Below are 19,214 nucleotides of genomic sequence, written 5' to 3' on the forward strand. Positions count from 1 at the left end.
GCTCTCTTTGTGTAAATAAGTACTAATTTGAGGACAGAAGATACTACTCTGCTCCGTGGTCTGTCAGAGGCGCACCATGTCCTAAATGACAAAACACTAAACTCTCATCATCGATTTCCCTCCCAGCATTTAAAAGAGCCAAAGCGCGAACACCAAACCCTCCATGTAATAATCCAGAAAACACTTCTCCCTCACAACCAGCGCCGCTGCCGGCGGGGATGGGCGGAGAGGAGGCGGGCCGGGCTCCCAGCTGGCTCCGCGGCCACGCATGCTTCCTGACCGGCTCCCCGGGGCGCTCTTCAGCCCCCCTGCCTCCGCGCTGCCCGCCCGCTCCGGCCGGGATCGGGCTGGCCGAGCCCCATGGGGCGAAGGGCGGACGGCGGCGGCCGCGCTCCAGGTGGGCTCCGGGGCGGGCGGGGCGGGCGGCGGCGGCTGCGAGGCCCGCGCCTCCCCTCACGCTCCCGCTGATCTCGGGTTCACAGGTTAATTTCCTGCTCGGTTTAATTTAGTTTGTTCTTCGGCGTCTTGGTAAAATCCTACCGTTTCCTTCTGGGATTTTGCCCTCTCCAGCCCCAAAAATGCGTTATAATTATATCTGGCTCAAAAATATTTGCCAGATCGCTGCAATGATGCATTGTAATTATCTGGCCCAAAAATATTTGCATGATCACTCCAACAATGTGTTATAATTATTTGACCCAAAAATGTTGCCACTGTCAGTTCTTCGCAGATAGTCTTAGGTTAGCATCTCCTTTTCCACGCGATTGTATGCTAAAGGTTTGAGCTGGTGTCTTAATTCTGCTTCATGCGGTTTTTAACATAAATTAACAGCCAATATCAAATAATGAGGGGTTTAGGAGATTATAGAATTGTGAGGGATTACAAGTCTTTTAACTTCCTGTGTAGAATGCGTAATTCTATTAGTTGGCAGGGTGTTGTCTGGTTGTAGGTTGACTAGATGATCTCAGATGTCTTGCCCAACCTAATTGATTGTGTGATTCTGTAACTTCATGCATTAAATTCCTATAGGTATTCGTGTATCTAATAGCGTCATGCAAAACTGGAGCAAAAATTATGCAGAGCGATATTTCTAAGTGATAATTTTAGCCATTTGATTTTTGTTTTGCTCATACACCATAGCCTCTTAGCTGTTTTCCCAAAAGTGTATATACAGTTTTGATCTAAATAACTTCTTGTGACAGTAGTTTAAAGTGTTAACTGTGTGTTCATTAAAATTATTTTGGTAATTTCCTTAAATTAAAGTAAGCATATCTACAAAATTCCATTTTGAGCCTATAGACAGCGATTCTGCTCAGTGCCTTATCTCATTTAAAAATGTCATGAGCAACCACAACTCAAAGCTGGGTTACTCTGTCAGCTGTTACATAAAACCAACCTAGAACTTCCCTTCAGGGTGTTAACTGTAGTGACCACACAGAGGTCTATAAACATTTCCGTGTGAATTATTCCCCACTTTTCTGTTTTAGCAAAAATGTGAGCTAAACAGCTGCTTTGTGAGATATACAGACTGGAAAAATCTACACTTTATTGTGATATTTTGTAAAGAGCCTGAAAAGCATCATTTTTCAGGGAGAAAGAAATGTTCTAGTTTTACATTAAAATTTATAATTTCAGATATTATTTTGGTTTTCCAGAGTTTTGCTTTTTGTGGTCTGCTTTCCCTCTTGATCTGCAGAAAAATTCTGGGAAATTCTGTTGTACCTGGGAATGTGAGTTGATTTTTACATAGGCGGCACTCATTTTTTTCTTAAAAGGAGGCTGAAACGGCTTAAAAAGAACAGTTGGACATGGCTCTTGACTATGGTCAACCTGAAGCCAGTTTTGCATCCTGTTTTTCATTCTGGCTCAAGGAACACATGCTAATACCACCCATAGCACAAGTGTAAGCCTAACCCAGAACTGACACAGACCTCTGTTGCTGTATGAATTTCTAGGTCTCTCTTTGTCTATTCCAGGGTCACGAAGTGATGGGGTGGAAGTTAAAAAGAGATCCCTGAATGGGACTTAATAAATGTTTCATTAGGTGGGAATCTTCTAGGCACAAGAAGAAATCTATGAAAAGGGTTTGCTCTGTCTGTTGAAATGCAGTTAGGTAGAAGACTGGACTTGGTTTTGGTTTTGACAGTTAGGTAGAAGACTGGACTTTCTGTTTTATTATTTTTTAGGTACTATAATGCTCTCTTTTTATTTCTGCTCTTCTCTTGGTTTAGGGTTTTTTTCTGCTTTCTTTCACAGAGCTTCAAAGCTTAGCTGAAGTTGCTTTTACCTCAGTTATATTTGTTTACAAATTAATTAAATACATGTTTATTCTTTCTGGATTTTTTTACTGTTCTTCATATTTCATATATGCTGTTTTGCCTAATATCAGTAATTGCTTACTGATACCTGTTTTGTTTTTATTTAGGATGGAACAAGTGGTGTTTGGGCTGGGCAGACTGGATTCAGAAAGCACGGAGGCTCAATGCTGAGGCATAGGCCACAGACATTTCCTACTGGAGTAAGGCACCTGTGATGGAAAAAAAAATGTTCTCCTACTCCCAGGGGAGGTTTGATTCTGATTACCGGTGTGCTTTTTAAAGGTATGTTCCTACATCACCTCTTCACAGATTGTATTCTTACACAGCCTTTATGGTAATTTTAAATGAAATCCAATCTGACATGATGGCTCATATAGAAGAAACATTTGTGAGGAGACTGCCATTTTTTTTTTCCTTAACATGGAATTTGTTCAGCCATGTCCTGTGTACCATAAAGCCGCCCACCAGAAAACAGCACTTCCATTGTTTCAGGAAATACTTTGTGTCTACTCATTCATTCAGAAGAGGTACTGTCATGGTTAACAGACTCTAAACTTGACCCACTTTTTGATGTCTGTGCAAAGTCCATGTATTATTCATGCTTTCTTCTCTTTTATTTTTTTAAATGTTTTCTAAATAAATGATTCAGTGGGCTTTTTCTTTTCCTACAGAGAGTGCCAGTCGTTCTGTTTTGTGAATAATTCTACACCAGACAGGCATGTAAATAATCTGGAACAAACATTTATATCTGAGATTTTTATGTCTGAGATAGATATTTATATATGAGATTTATAGTGTCTTTAATACCATAAATTGTTATGTGTCATGTTAGGAAGTCTAATACACTCAAAAAGGCCCTTTAGAATAAGAACTTACCTAGTAAAGAAGGGTTGTCAAGATTTAATGTATTGCACAAAAATGGTGAACTGATGGGAAGTATCCATTTTTAGGCAGGATGTAGGCTTTAAAACTGTGTTATGTCTGTATAGCTTCCCAAAAAGACTTGCATAACAGCTGGGACAGTTAGAACTTCTCTTGCAAAAAGAGGAGTTATGAAGGTAAGGTGGCAGACAGTAGATAAATCCTGAAAGTAACAGCCAGCTTCTCTGCTGGAGCACATCCTGAGGAAAAGCTTAGGTAGTTTTGCTCTATAAGGAAATGATTTTGATTACTTTGCTTGACTAAATGGTTGTTGTCTTTGTGTTTATTATAAATAATAATAAACACAAAGAAGATATTTAGTGGGTTTGGTTTTCTTAAGGTTTATTCTACGTTCCAGTCTCTAAATAAAACAAGGCATTGCTCAGGAAAGGGTACCAGGGGAGTACTACATATGTTAACAAAGAATGTAAATTAAAGCAGTGGTTTGGATTATACATTGAAAACTCAGTTTTAGCAGTTGTTTTATAGAGAAAGCTGGGATTTTGAGCATCAGTCATAAGAATCTTCCAAACTGAATCTTCTTTTGTTATTATAGTGTAAAGTATTTAATTGGGTTAAATCATGTATTTAAGATAAGAAGGAATCTTGAAACACATTCAGTGAGTTATCACAGAGATGTTTGAGGTTATTTTGTAATATTTAAGGTTTCAGTAAGTGGAATTAGAGCTCTCTGTGTTACTTGTGCTGGTTCTAGTTAAAAAAAGGCAGGTGTTTTAATTCAAAGCTGTAGTGTTCTAGTCAATAGACTAATTGAAATAAAAAATTCCCTGGGAATGTTAAATGCAAACAGTGAAATTGGGGTCTTAATGCCCAATTGTAGCTGTGGTGACAAATGTTTTGTGCAAATGGATTTTCTTTGTTGAATACTTTCCTTTCTGATCTCTGACATTTACAGAACAACTGACGATACGAGGGACAATGCACAGTGTGTGTCCTGATGACATTTTGTGTGCTGCAACATGGCTCTCGTCATGGCATCCGAGACTGAAAAGGCCCACGCTCTTCTCCAGACTTTCAGCACAGCGTCAGTTCTTTCCAGTCTAGGTTTGGGGATATTCTGCTTTGTAGCAGACAGACTCCTGCAGTTTTCCTTCATTCAGCAAAATGACTGGCTAAGAGCCTTATCTGATAATGCAGTGCATGGTATACTGGGGATGTGGTCCTGGGCAATAGTGATTGGACTCAGGAAGAAAAGTGACTTCACTGAGGTCACCCTGGCTGGCTTCCTTGCCTCTGTCATTGATGTGGACCACTTCTTTCTTGCTGGATCTCTGTCATTAAAGGTAAGTCAGTAGATCAGTAATTTGTTAATTTATCACTGTTTATGTTACTGTTCTTCTACCATGTCCTAGACAAAAAAAGTTCCACTGGTAATTTAATTAAATAAATTTCATAGATATACAGGAATAATGTTTTTATGCAGTTGTTACAATTTTAAAAGCCATAAAAATATTTTACATCTAGTGTTCAGTTTCTGCTGTTTAGAAAGGAAAAAAAGAGTTTTGTGCATGTAGATGCTATTCTACATGTATCACATAGTTGCCTTGGTGAGGAGTTAAGTGCTGCCTGCACACTTTTGCCAATGAAGTGGATTATTCCACTTCACTTTACAGTAAGGGTTAGAAATACGTGAAATGTGGAGTAGAAATATCTGAAATGTAAATGATAGAGCTTCTGTTTTATTTAATTCAGTCATTATGAGTAGTACATTTGTTTTAGCCAGCCCTAAATATTTCTCCCACGAACAAGCTATATGTGAGCTGTCACCTTTAAAAAGGCAGTTTGAGTTGTATTTAAATATAGTTCATTGGAGGAAAAAAAAACAATCCAAAAAATAGTAGGTAAGCAAGCATCAGCTTAATAAATGTAAAACGGTGAATTGGCTCCTGTTAATGGATCATTGTCTATTTGCAGACCTGCTTGTTAGAACAGAGTTTCTCAATAGCATTAGTATTACCAGATTATGGCACTCTTTTCCAGAAGTTTTCCTCCTCTAGTTTGCTCATAGTATTATTAAGTTCATAGGGAATAGCTAACTGTTCATAGGGAAATAGGTAAAAGCCAGGGAGGGAGGGAGGAAGGAAGAAGGAACCCCTCTTTTTTATAAACATGTAGGTAAAGAAGAACAATGGTTTACCCATTTTTAAAAAATATTTAAGTGAGAGCTAACTGCAAGAGGCAAATACTGCTTTTAGTTGAGATGTAAAAATCAGATTTACAGTGGAAAAATAGTTTTTGTTTCCATACAGTGTATTTATTGTAGAGAAAAGATGCCTCTTATTTGCGTGTTTGGTCAGTTTTCCCCTCTTGGCTTTACCAGTGCTGAGGGGAAAGGGAAGAATTGGGTCCCTGAACCTGCTGGCCACATTCCCAGTGCAGTCCAGGATATCACTGACCCACCATCTTGCCACATGGACAGTCAGGCTCCAGCATGTTCTGGTGCCTGGCATCATTCTTCCCGGGGAAGTCCCTGGTTCTCCCCTTTTCTGTACTTCCTGCATGTGGAAATACTGTGCAATTACAAAACTAAGTAAAGAAAAGGAAAGTTAGCTTGGTTGGTTAATGTATTGCATAATGTTACTACTGAATAACAATATGGAATAGAATTTAAATCTCAAATTAGTCTCATCTGTTTTTTCTTATTTTAAAATCAGTGAATGCAAGTAAATGAATGGCTAGTTGTTAGAAAGTATTAAAATTTTATTGCTGCTTTTTCATGCATTTGAGATGATTACCAGTATTTTCCTTAATTATGACCACTAGATGTCACACTTCACCGATGTCAGTTTGAGAAGCTGACTGTTGAATTTTGTTACGGAATTGGGAGGTGACTTGCCACTTGGTAGTGAGGCAAGGTTAAATATACTTACACCTTCCTTGATGGGGAATGTTTCTGTAGCATAGCCTATCCCTACTATGTGAAACCAAGTAAATTTTTGTAATTTTGTGACCTAATTTCTTCCTGTGTTGTTTCAGTTCCCAAGCAGATAGCAATTAATTTTCTAATTGTTGATGACAGTTAGATCTAGTTCTCTTGTTCTTAAAAGGTTTTTTTTTTTGCAAAAGACAGCTGATTTCTGTGATCTCCTCCAAAATTTTTTTCAAATCAGAAACACGAAACATTGCATTTTAGTAGCCAAATGTATTTAGCTGAGAGGAGGAAAAGACAAGATGCCCAAAGGCTTTTTCAGTGATTTGCCTACCAACTCCTTTGCTTTCCATATGTTAACTGGGCTAATAAAGGAAATAATCTGGTGTAGGTCTCTCAACTCTCATTACAACTTGCAAAGACCCTATGCTTTGCAAAGACTATCTTCTCAACTAAATAACTTTCAAAAAAAAATCTTAAGGAAACAAGTTTGTGTTTTCTAAACCTCACACTATTTTTCTCCTCTCCTATCTATGGCTTTTTTGCCTAAATAACCTCTAAAGGGTCCTGTCCAAAACCATGAGTAGTATTTTAGGTGAGACTTCATTTGAGCCAAGTACTGTAGTTTAATTCCTTTCAGTGGCAAAAAAGTACAATCCTTCTGTCCTTTAAAAAAAGAATAATAATCTGTTACAGGTTTTGTCTTCTTACAGTGCCATCAGAGTCTCTTTGGTTTGTGATGTAACATAATCCCCATAAACTTTTCTTCTGTGTGCTGTCTAGCCAGCTAGATCTGATTGTAATATGTAATTTTTCTTTCCTTGGCTTTTTATGATGTGCTTGTCAGTTTCTTGGCATAATTTCAGGCAGTCACTTATATAATTTATCACTTCATGGGATACTTTTTTACTACATATTTTGTAGTTACAGTCCCATTCTTTGTCTTTAAATTGCATGGTTGAGAGTAACTGCTTTAAGATACTAACATGTTTACTGCTTTTGCAACACATTACTAAATAACTAATAAATTAATTCATATAATTAACCAACCACACCATTATTACTAATTTGTACCAATAGTGTATTTCACGTTACTGTACACAATCACCTATAAAGCTCATCATCATCATCACTTTTAAATCTGATGACGAGTTATTTTTTCTGGAGTAACCTTTCTGTGCGGCACAAGGCGGTACTGCCTTCCACCTCCAATTGCTACCTTCACACTACTCTAGTCACCTACTTCTGTTCTTGCTGACGCCATTCAGCACCTGGATTGTTTGGTCATTGGTCTGTTTTTCATGGTCATCATTATTTTTCTGCAGTATTCAGGGTAAATAGTCACCTGTGGTATTTGTATGTTTGCTTTGATAAATACTTGTGTACCAAGTACCATGTGATCTGACCTTTTGCCCACATTATTTTTGCAATGAGTATGATAGTCTACAATGACTCCACTACTTGGAATTTGTAGTTCTTTGTGCTCCATGTGGTTTTTACTGTGCACACAAGTATAGAAGAATCTGTCTCGCTGACTACTCCAAAGATGGTAGTTCCAGCAGCCTGTTGTCAGTCAGGAGTGCTGGTATGACATGATGGGCTGCTCCCAGACTCCACCAGGATTGTAGCCCAGATGCTGACGTTGCAGAACAGACATGCAGAAATTGCTGTCTTGGTGTCACCAAATTTTGGAAGTGTAGAACATTCAGTTGGTGGCAAACATACATAACACTGGCTGGGAAATGTGCCGCCCATGACTGACCCGGGCTGTACAGGAGCATTTCTGGAACTTGAGAATAACCTTTGCGCAAGCACAATTGATGTAGCATTGAATATCATACTATGTTGTTAATATTACTACTTTATGTTACATTGAATATGTTACTATGAACTAAAGACTTCAGGGTTGTGAAGCACTACAGAATATCAGTGAGGGAGCATCTGTTATTACATAACATCCATGGTGTTGCCGTGAGCATTAAAGCAGATAATTTGCGTGGGTTCTCCTGCATGCAATTATTGTATCCTGTCTCCAGCTGCTCATTGTAGTTAGAGGGGCTGGAGGAGCAGCAACTGCAAGATGATCTTGCATCTGATTGCATATGTAGGCAAATGGAAAAGGTCATTTGTAAATAAATTCTGTTTGCAACTTTTTCCAAGAGGTCTAAGGCAGAAAAGGGGGTTTTTCTGTGTTTTGCAGTGGGGTTTTTTTTGTTTTTTTCGTTGTTGGTGGGGTTTTTTTGGTTTTTGTGTTTTGGCGGGTTTTTTAAAGATCTGGTGCTTTCTAAAGGCAAACAAGTTTTCCTGTTAGGAGAAAGAGAGTATAGCAGCTTAAATCAGCAAATGGACCTACCTGTCTGTGTCCAGGGCTTGGCAACTCAAGGATGTAAGTGTTCCTTTAGTCACAGAATGTAAAAGAGGAAACAGACTGTTCTCTCAGGCCTTGGGCAACAGCATATCAGAAGCTTGATGGCTGTACTGCAGTTACAGAATAGGACTTTCTCTTGCTGACATTGAACACTCAGGTTTGCTATATGAACAACCCTGCCATCTGAAATTTATGTGAAAAGAATGTAAGCATCACCTTGGCACCAGTACTGATAAACTGTGTACCTAAGTATCATTAAAATTTTCCTTACTCACTGTGTGCAGTTGGCACCTAACCTTAATAGGCCAGAGGGAAGAGACTGATTAAAGACTGTACTACTGTTTTTTTCCAAAGTGCAGAAATATAGGCCAGTCAATAGATTATCTGCAGAAACATTCAGGTTTTTTCAAAATTAAGTTAGTATGTACTTTTGAGCCTTTTGTTGACAGTAACAAAAATTGGACTCTTTGTAAGGCAAGTGATAAACAATTTCACCATCACAAGATTTTTCTGCCTTAATCCATGAACAATCTGCTTGTGTGAAGCAGAACTGAAGTTGAAGAAAATATACCTTTTGCTCCAACTTAAAGGAATTGCGTCCACAACATTAGAGTTAAAAATTGTTGAGACAGTTTGTGAGCTTTTAAATCCCATTACCTGATCAGGAGTCAAGGACAAGTGTGTGGTGGGAAGCTACTAGAACAAAGCTTTCTGCAGGCCTTCTATGGTTGACTATGATTTAAAACATGAGCTGTTTTATTTCAGGGTAGCCTGTAACTTCCCATCTCTAATCAGTTAATAAACTGGGTAAGGGTACATCAGAGCTTCCTTGCAGAGAAGGTAGTGTTCCATGCAGTTATCTAAGTTATGCCTGAGCTTGATGAACCCATTCCAGAGTCCCACTCCCAGGCCCTCTTCCTGTTGCATCCTGCAAGGATTAACACAACTGAAGATTGAACAGGTTAGAGATGGCTTTGTTTGCCTTCTGCACTAGGTGCAGTGAGGGATGTGTTCAACACAGCAAAGATACACTTTTGCTTAACATCTCTGGGGCCTTGTTCCAGGTTTTCTGAGTTTTCCCCCAGCAACTGAATTGAGCCAATGAATATCACATCAGCACTTCTGTAGTCCTTCTGGTAGTGTGCTGTTGTTTCTCCTGTGTTTACAGACACAAGAATCTACTTATTTGTGAAGTAATAATCCAAAATACCATTACAGTTTTTTTATTGTTGCTGTTGCTACTGAGTACACCCTCAGAATATCTCCTCAAATATGTATGTTAAATTGACATTATCACTTCTTAAAATGGCTAAATCTAATCTCAATACCTAGACATTCACCAAATATCAGGCTTCACCAATATTAAAACCAAATATCAGGCTTTCAGCTGAGTTATTGTTAAACAAGTTGTTGACACAAAAATCCCACTCACAAATGTTTCAGATCTTCGTTCATGAACTTTTTTTTGCCTGTCCATGAAGAATACTGTCTCAAGGTATCAAAATACATGTAACTTTGCTCATATTTTTGTCCTATTGAAAATTATTTTGGTGTTTTAAACACTGTGCAACTAAACCAACTTTACAGGTGACAACTATAGTAAAATACAGGATGTATTTTTGGGAGTAAATGCCATTAAAGCATATTATTTATTTCAAGTAAAACATACTAAATATTTCAAGTGTATTGCATGGTTGTTTTCCTTTTAATTGTCTTGAAATTAAAGACATATAATCAGTGCGGCAGATAATACAGGTTCCCGTGTTCCACCTGACTGTGTGGCAAACAGGATTCCTCATCCCTCTCCCTCCCTGTTTTGCTGATGATAGTACTTAGTAGGATGCATGATTCATATCATACAGTAGAGACAGGGCAGCACACAACTCTCGTGCATAAAATTGGTTTTAAATTATTGCAGTGGAAAGGAACAGTATGTTTTTCTTTCTGCTTCCATTTAGTCACCTGACAATGCACTTGTAAACACTCATGAAACTTTTCTTCTCTTGTCACAGTTGTAGCCATTGGCAGTAATATTTTTCTCTTCTGCAGGCTGCTCTGACTCTTCCACGGAGACCACTTCTTCATTGTTCTACTGTGATTCCAGTGGTGGCTCTGACATTAAAGTTTATCATGCAGCTTTTCAGGCTTAAGGACTCATGGTGCTTTCTTCCCTGGATGTTGTTCATATCCTGGACTTCTCATCATGTCCGTGATGGGATTCGTCATGGCCTCTGGATCTGCCCGTTTGGAAAAACTCCTCCCTTGCCATATTGGCTGTATGTGGCAATTACAGCATCTTTACCTCATCTGTGTTCATTTATTATGTATTTAACGGGCACTAGAGAATTAATGTCCATAAAACACGGAATCCGCATTGATGTATAGGAATAATGGCTTTTCAAGGTGGTTTGTGCAAGCACTTGAAATAACCTGCCTGTCTGTCACTGAAGGGTTTCCTTGTGTTTCCTACACCTTCTGAATTCGGCATTTTAAAGTTGTGGAGCCAGTTACTGCTCTTGTGGTCACAGAACCTATTTAATGAATGATAATAATTTTATATCTCTACATTTCCCTTGTACAGTGTGTGATCTTCCATGATAGTTCATGCATAGCGAGCTGATTATAAAGTACTTATTTTCTCTCTGTAGTAATTACATTACATTTTACTGTTATGGTGCCATTCATTTGATCACCTTTCACTTTGGATTTGTATTCTGCCTCTGGAGAATACATTTCATCCAGATAGTATTTGTATAGCACTTTAAAAATGTGAAGTTCTATATAAATGCTAGGTATTATTGAGGATTTAATAGTGTATGGCAATTCTAAAAAAATCCCTGTTAGCCTTTCTAATTTATTAATATGTTAGGAGTCCTGCCGGATTTTTTGCATTCAACCATTTTAAAAGAAACACCGCCTCTATTTCACACTGTCTATCCACACCTCTTTGACCCTGTAATCACAAAGTGTTTTACTAAATTCTGTATACCCCTGTGGTTGCTTAATACTAAATTTGCAGATAATTACTAGCCTCAAAATTAGAAAGGGGTATACAGATTGGTTATAGTATTATGGTGTGTTGGCCAATTTGTTTAATTTTTAAAAATACACTAAATATGAGTACTGTTTAATTTGAAACCAAGGAATTTTAGTTAATATTTAAGAATTGTGTGAAGATTCAGGGAGACTCAAGAAAATAAAATTTGCTTATAACACAGGCTTGCTTAAAGACATTACTACTCAGTAAAGCATTTTCCATTAAGTGCAATATCATCCTCATAAGTGTAAAATAAAATGCATTATTATTATTATTATTATTATTATTATTATTATTATACTACAGAAATATAAATTTCCTCATAAAGAAGATCCATAAGGAAAAGTGTTATTATGCTGCAGTTTATGAGGTAGTAATTTGCACTATGGACTATTCAGATTTTCTTTATAGACATCTCTCAGAAAGAGTCCCAAATTAAAAGTTGCCTGGTCTTGTCTAACTAGACAAGACTGTCTAGACTTGTGCAGTTTATGATGTAGAAGCTGAGAATGTCTATTAATAATTTTTAAATTTCTTATTCACTGCCCGTCAAAGAGTGGGGCCTTAATTACTCCAGCTTGTATGAATAGCTGTCAAAAGGGGATCATTTTTATGGAACTGCATGTATAAGGTAGCATGTGTTAACTTAGGTTACCAAGGGGTGTAAGGGTTTAACGTGATGTGTACATTTGCATTATTAAATGTATATTAGAATAAAGTTTAAAAGAATTATTAAATGGGATGCTTGTCGTAATAAGTACCAGAAACTTCCTGTGGCTGCAGAATCCTTAAGGCTCTTTGCAGCACTCTATGCTAATCGTGGAAAGTGTTGCACCTCTTTAAAATGTGTCTTTGCATCAAAAGAATAGTCACTGTCCTGTCTGTTCTTCATGTTAGAAATGTATGCCAATGCAGACTTGCCTGATAGTACAGTGGGCCTGTCTAGCCTTTATTATAAAATGAATAAAAGGTTTCTTTGTTGGAAAGAAAATTGGAAGAGCAAAACATTCCTTAGAGGTTTATCCTCATGCTGTGAATTTCTTTCCTTTAGAGTTTTCCAGAAACAGCATAAGAAATGTCTTGCTTTAGAAGTTCAGATCAAAACTGGCTTTTATCCAAAAGCATGATGGTTTACTAGAGGAGCATTGCTCATTCATTTACTTCTATCCTGTATTTTATAGTACAGGCTATGAAATGCCAATAATGAATAAGTTTTGTGCAAGGGGTGAACACTGAAACCTGTGTAGAAAATTTTCTCTATTCTTGTTTCATGGTATAAAGTTTGTATAATTTTGTGCTTTATCCAGATTTTTTGCAAAGGGAAATGTATAATAGGAACAAGGTGTAGAATTACACTTTCTCACTTTCAGACTGTAGCTGTAGTGTTTCTGGTAATTAAGTCTACCCACAGTCCTTAAAATCAGTACTGTACTGTTCTAGCTATGTTTAAGGACCATTTAATGGGTACATATTCAGTAATTTAAAACTACGTATTTTCATTCTCTTTAAAACTACGTATTTTAATTCTCTTTGTGTCTCGATATTTCTGTGTGAGCATTCACAGTAGCTTTGAGCTGAATTTCGAAACACCATTTTTTCCAGCGTGTTCTTACACCAGTTCTACTACAGCAATAGGTGAACCCCGCTTGAACTCAGACACATATTAAGGAAAATAGCAAGTACTTTGTACCATGACTTCTCTCCCTCCAGACAGACATGGCAGTCTCTCACCTCAGACTGACATTTAGGCAGCTTTCACTGAGGCCATCAGCAGCTGTTCAAGGTAACCTGACACATGGCATGTGCTGCTGTAATTTGTGGGTAGCCAGGGTAGGGTACAAAGGGGAAGTTAGGTGTTTGTTTCAGCCTGTGTGTCTGTGTGTTGTGGGCAGAGTGGGAGCTACAGAGATTATAGAGGAGCCCCCTGTTGAGTCACGAGGCACAGACAGGACCCTCTTGCTTTCTAAACACCTCATAGAGGCCTCTGGGTGCAGCTGGATCCAGCCTCAGCCCCACACCCTGTCAATGGTTTATGTTAATGGATTAAATAGCCATTATTGAACCTTTTCACAGCTTTGTCCCACAGGATTAAGGATGACAAACCAGAGGTACTTACATAAAAATAAATTAGGGTTATTTTTAGGGTTAAAATTTTCTATGATAATGATGAGACTAAAAGATCTTTAAAAGAATTATTTACTACACAGTATAAGTAGCTATGACTACTAGTCTAGTTCAGTCCACTATTTTTGAAGCAATATTGAAGCAATTATATCAAAGGCAGTGAAAGAAATTATGAAGTAGAGATTGATTTTACCCACCCATACCGATGACTGTGGGCAAATCTCTTTCTCTTAGCTTTGAAGGGTAGCCTTGACGCAAATCCCAACTCAAGGAAGGAATCTCCAGAAAGGGGATTGTTGGGAGACTCTCCCCACTCATTAAAAAGTGGGAGTGGGCCCTGTGTCCAGGCCAGCCGTGTCAGCTCAGCATCTTTAGATAAGTTAGTAGTACCACTTGTTTGTTGCTTTATCTGGTACCTTACCAGCTCTGCCACAGGTTCACCTTTCTGTGAGGAGTGTTTAACTCTGGGATTGATGAGTCAGGCTGGTTTCAGCATTATTCAGCACCAAAAGCACCAGGACAACCCCTTCCTCCGTTCACCACTGGTAGCTTTGCAAACAGGGCATTATTCCAGGTGTTTTACTGCCATCCAGGCAGAGCATCCTGCTACACCTGCTCACCCAACACCTGCCTGCTACAGGTGAATTGCCCAACAATTCCTTACCAGTATTCCGTGTGCATTTCAAATTCACTGATGTATCCAACTATGCATCGATACCATGTCTAGCAAAACCATAACAAAAATAAACCAAGATACTAAAAATATAATGACTTTGTACTTTATTGCATGCATTACTATTACAGGTAAATGTAAAATACAAAAAGCATGTGAATTGCACAAAATGTGGCTTTCAAAGTCAAGCTAATGATGTTGTGCACAATGTATGATACATATCACTAAAACACTAGGTTTTTAAGTGATTCTTTTAATATGCCAATCTAAAAATTTTCCATGTATTTTCAAGTTGAACTTAAAAAGTTGAACAAAGTGTTGGGGTTTTGTGACTTACTTTGTTAGAACTGTGCTGCTTTTTTTCTTGCTTTGATGGATTTCTGCTGTAAAAAGTAGGTACTAATAGCTCAAGTTAAAGAAAAATATTTCTTCCCCCAGTCCTGGAGAAATAAGATAAATTTTTTACTAATTACCTAGTGGCCTTAACAGAATGCGTGAACATGTTTCCTATAACTTTGTATTCTACTTTAAAATCTAATCTGTATTTTCACCTGACTGTTGGCATCACTTTTTACTACAGTGCAGTATATGTTATATCATGTGCCCTTAATAAGGTACTGGTAAGTGAATTATTCATAACTGATCCCATGCCCCAAGGAAAATAATGCTAAGTTTGAATTAAACTGAAGTAATTTTTACAGCACGCTACTGATACTGACTTATCATGAGAAGAACATTTCCTCTGCTAATGGAAATGAAGTTCCAGAAAGAGAGAGAAGGGGTTAAAATTCAGAAGGAAATGTTAGTACACAGTTAACTTTGGGCACATACATTTTTATTCCATCACTGTCAGTATGAAGCTAGATGATGAAATGCATCAGAAGAGTATGTGTCTGTTTGTGTAATTGAGCCAATCTAAATTCTGTCAATTATGCAAATTTATTCAGGGCAGAAGAAACTTTGTATTCTCAGTGTTACATTGTGAGCTTTGATCAGCTGGTAATTTTGAGCCCACAAATTAGGTTTTGTTTCCCTGCTACAGGCGGACCTTGCATTGAAGCAGAGGAAGAGCTGTCAAGTTGAAATACCCTTTGTGTTCATCACAAAAAAAACCAGTAGTAATGCTTTTCCTCAAAATTATAAGCTGGTGTCTTCAATTCTTTCTTAAAATTTCCCAAATTTTACATCCTCTGCATTGAATTTTTGAATTTATATATATAATTTTATATATATAAATTTATATATATAATCTTTTATATATAGAATTTTTGAATATATATATAATTATATATAAATTAAATATATAATTTTCAAATTGTATATTTGAAAGGTGCATTGTAGAATTGTTTCCTGTTATTTAAACCTGTTATTTAAAACTGTTTCCTCTTAATTAAAGTTAAACGGTACTTGTCTCTTTTATATATACATACATATCTATATATATGTTTATGTATATGTATATATATATCATACACTGATACACATACATCTTTCCTTCTATGTTCATATAATAATTTTGCATTTCTTCAGCTAATTTAGTATTGTTTTTTCCTGGAGTGTGTAGAAGTGTTTGTCTCGCTGACTGTGGAAAACCAGGCATGCTACAACTTAGCAGAAACATTTTAGTGCAAGGAAATCTTCACATACTGAAAACAAGAAAAGAGATTATGCTGTCCTTTTGATGGAAGCATTCAGTTGGTTTCTAGGCAGTTCTTGAAAACAGATTTGCTTAATCAAAACTAATAGACTGAAAACATTTGTCTTAGTAAATATGAGTGAACAATCTTCATGAAATTGGATTTGTATACTGAAACTGTTGCAGGGATAATCGGCCAAGTTGCTGTTGCTATATCCACCACAGAAACAGCTCCTTTGGCCTAGGAATGTTAGTAATATCTCTGGAGCTTTCCTCATGTTTCCAAGGGAATTTAGTCTTACTTTGATCTCATTTTTCCCTTTAAAAATTAAATTGAGCAAGAGCTCCTTGCCTGGTGTGGAGTAATTTCTTTAAACTGCTGTCCAGTCATTCACATCAGTTTTTACAAATGAGCCAAAGAAGCTCAGTACAGTAACTCTGCAAAATAAATTAAATCAAAGGTAGTGGACATAATATTGACATAAGGAATTTAGAAGGTAGAATGTTTCTAGTTTCACATTTCCATTCAAATTGCTGATAATCAAAACCTCCTCCTTTTTATTTATTACTGCCAGCAATTTAGAAGCAGAGTTTGCTCTAAAAATTTCAGGTTTTTCTGGGCCAAGTGAATACTGTAAGAAGTGAGTAGTAAGGCTTTATGAACTTATTTCCAACAAAATCGTCTCTGTCATCTTGTTAAAGTAGCTGTTTACAATGCGTAGATACACTCAGTTATTTCCTGGTCTTATTGTGGAAACATGGTTATGGCTTGGGGAGGTTTGGTACAAAATGCTCTAGCTAGCATGACCTTTGAACTCAAGTAGTTTTTGTTTCATTAGTCCATGTGGAGATAGATGTTCCCTTCAATTTGATATGTTTTGTTAAGTTGAAAGTTTGAGTGCTTTGCCAGCATCTTTTGTGTGAGTGTTTTGTGTGCCTTGTACGTGAATAAGCAAAGCAGAGACACTCAGAACTTTAAAAATGTGTGCACATGTGCACTTTATTTTCAATTTTTCCCCATGGTGAAAAATAGTTCCACATGCTTTAGCATAATGCATCTTGCATTTAAATATCTATATAAATGTTGACCAAATGGTATTTCTAGTACTTTTATATGGCTAGAGAGACACTGTTAGTGTTTCATGTGCTCTCCTGGTGCTTAACTCAGGTGGGATGATAAGCATGATCCTACTGCCTCAGTGTACAGATTGCTCAGCTGGGTGTAGCAAATATAAGTGCTAGACATCTGTCTGGTAGTGAACAATCATAGAGACCTTTTCTATTCAGTATGTGACTGCTCAGTCTATTCAGTGGTGCTTAAAATGTGATTTATATCTTCCTAAAAGAAGATATAAATTTACATCCTAAAAGAGATTTTTGCTTCTGGTGTACTGAATTGCATTCCAGTCATCACCTATTGTTCTAACTAGATGGTACTAACTGGGATTGTAGATTAGGCTTGTCTTACTCTCCTTCATGTGATTTCCCCTTGCTGGAGAGGTAAACCATCTTTTCAAGGACTGTTTTATCCAGGGATTCTTTGATGTGTAACATAATAATGTACACATAAAGAAGTGAAACAACTAGAGGCAGTTCTCAAGAGGCACTGATGCTACAGTTGCTTCTAGACTGGCATATTTCAGTAAAGGGATGACCATATTTTTAAAATTAATTTTAACTTTTGAAATGTAGATGAAGCTTTTATTGTAAAGTTAGACAATTATGTGACTATCTGTCCAAACACAGGAGTGTCTCTTTGAAAGATTTCACAGTTTCAGTGAGAATATTTATCATGGCTGAAGTTTTCAGTGCTAATCTTTGCTTCAGCTTACTATTTATTCAAGCTTCAGTGTATGGGGACTTAGCAACGTGAAATCTGTTGAAAGTTTGCACCTTTTTCTCCCTTGAAACTTGACGCAGAAGAGGTTCTGTTTAAGTTTCCTAAAGTAGAGCTTGTATTAGGTAGTCTAGCTCTGTGGTAATACAGAAAAGCTGACTGCCTGATACTGTCATGATACACATTTATTGCAGTTAGAAACCCTGCTGCTGGTCTGCAGCACTCCCAGGGAGCTGTGGGCTGTATTTGCTGCTGCCATCTGCAGACTCAGTGCAAAGAACGAGTGCTGCAGTGTTACTTAAGGGAAACCATGGCTCGAGTTTGTGCTGTATGGCGCTCCACACTTCAGTGGTTTCTGTAAGTGTCAAAACCTGCTTCTGTTACAAACAAAATGAGTTTCAAAAAGAAACGGGTTTTTTCCCCAATGAATTTCAGCCACTGAAAGTCTTGTTGGATGATCAAATTTCTTGAAAACTCATTTCAGATAAGAAAACCAGTTTGGCAGGGACTTGATTTACAAGTAAGCATATTCCTGCTGTCTGTTTCAAAGTGAGGAATGTTGGCACATTTCTGTAGTTCTCTGTTGCCTGGATTAGCTTTGCAGAAAAGGATGTGTTTTCTTAGTCACCAAGTGTGAGCATTTCCCTCTTTTTAGTGAACAGATAGATGGCTTTGAAAGCATTGGGGACAACTCTTTTTGCCTTTGGCACATATTCACAAGCATTCACCTGTCACGGTTATGAAAGGTATTCAACAAAAGATGGAAAATGCCTTGGACTAGGTATGCACTGAATACTTAAATCAGAATGTGTCCAAACTGCTCACAACACAGTCTAGGCGCATCTCCTCTGCAAGAAAGTAACTAATAGTGTGAAAAAGTCTATTGGGAAACAAATCATTGAAGACAGAATTGCTTTGCTTTGGGTTATTTCTTCACCCAGTAGTTCTACCTCCCTGCCTTGCAGGGGGACTGGCCTTTGAGTGGGCTTGTTCTCATTGCTACACAGGGTGCACATACACCAAGCTGATTTGGAAGGGGAAAGGTTTCAAGTGCACAGGCAAAGGTGAGTTTCCTGATGGCAGCAGAATGCTTTGTTCCTCAGTTGGTGGTAGGTGATACCAAGAGGGGGTGGGGGAAGCACCTCTCAAAAGCATTACTATTGATTGGAGGTAGAGAACAAATTATTTCCCTGGCCCTGGTGATATTTCAAGGAACCTGGCAGGAGTTACTTTACTGCTGGAGATAAAAGCTTTATGTTTCAGCTGAGATTCCATACTTACAAAATTACATCTACAGAGGGAATAAACACTGATGTTCTCAGTGTAATGAGAACAGGTTCTACTAAAATTTTCCAAGTTTGTGCTATATCTGGACTTGCCAAAAAAAAAAAAAAAAGGCAACAATACTTT

The 19,214-nt window shown here is 37.6% G+C and overlaps 1 protein-coding gene across 5 annotated transcripts; it reads left to right on the forward strand.

Annotated features, from left to right (window-relative positions):
- Positions 1-42: 42 nt before the first annotated feature.
- TMEM267 (transmembrane protein 267) lies at positions 43-14,426 on the forward strand. 5 transcript variants are annotated; one of them, XM_077171629.1, is made up of 5 exons: positions 231-397; positions 2,426-2,600; positions 2,990-3,034; positions 4,156-4,543; positions 10,547-14,426. In XM_077171629.1, exons 4-5 carry the CDS (start codon positions 4,220-4,222, stop codon positions 10,880-10,882), a joined length of 660 nt encoding a protein of 219 aa, XP_077027744.1. In that variant the 5' UTR covers positions 231-397; positions 2,426-2,600; positions 2,990-3,034; positions 4,156-4,219; the 3' UTR covers positions 10,883-14,426. The 5 variants fall into 5 exon arrangements, 4 of the variants coding, with proteins under 4 accessions (XP_077027744.1, XP_077027745.1, XP_054508042.1 ...); XM_077171630.1 differs by lacking the exon at positions 2,990-3,034 and having other exon boundaries at positions 233-482; XM_054652067.2 differs by lacking the exon at positions 2,990-3,034 and having other exon boundaries at positions 233-397.
- Positions 14,427-19,214: the final 4,788 nt, after the last annotated feature.

The sequence above is a fragment of the Agelaius phoeniceus genome, chromosome Z, assembly GCF_051311805.1.
Source record: "Agelaius phoeniceus isolate bAgePho1 chromosome Z, bAgePho1.hap1, whole genome shotgun sequence".
NCBI lineage: Eukaryota > Metazoa > Chordata > Aves > Passeriformes > Icteridae > Agelaius > Agelaius phoeniceus.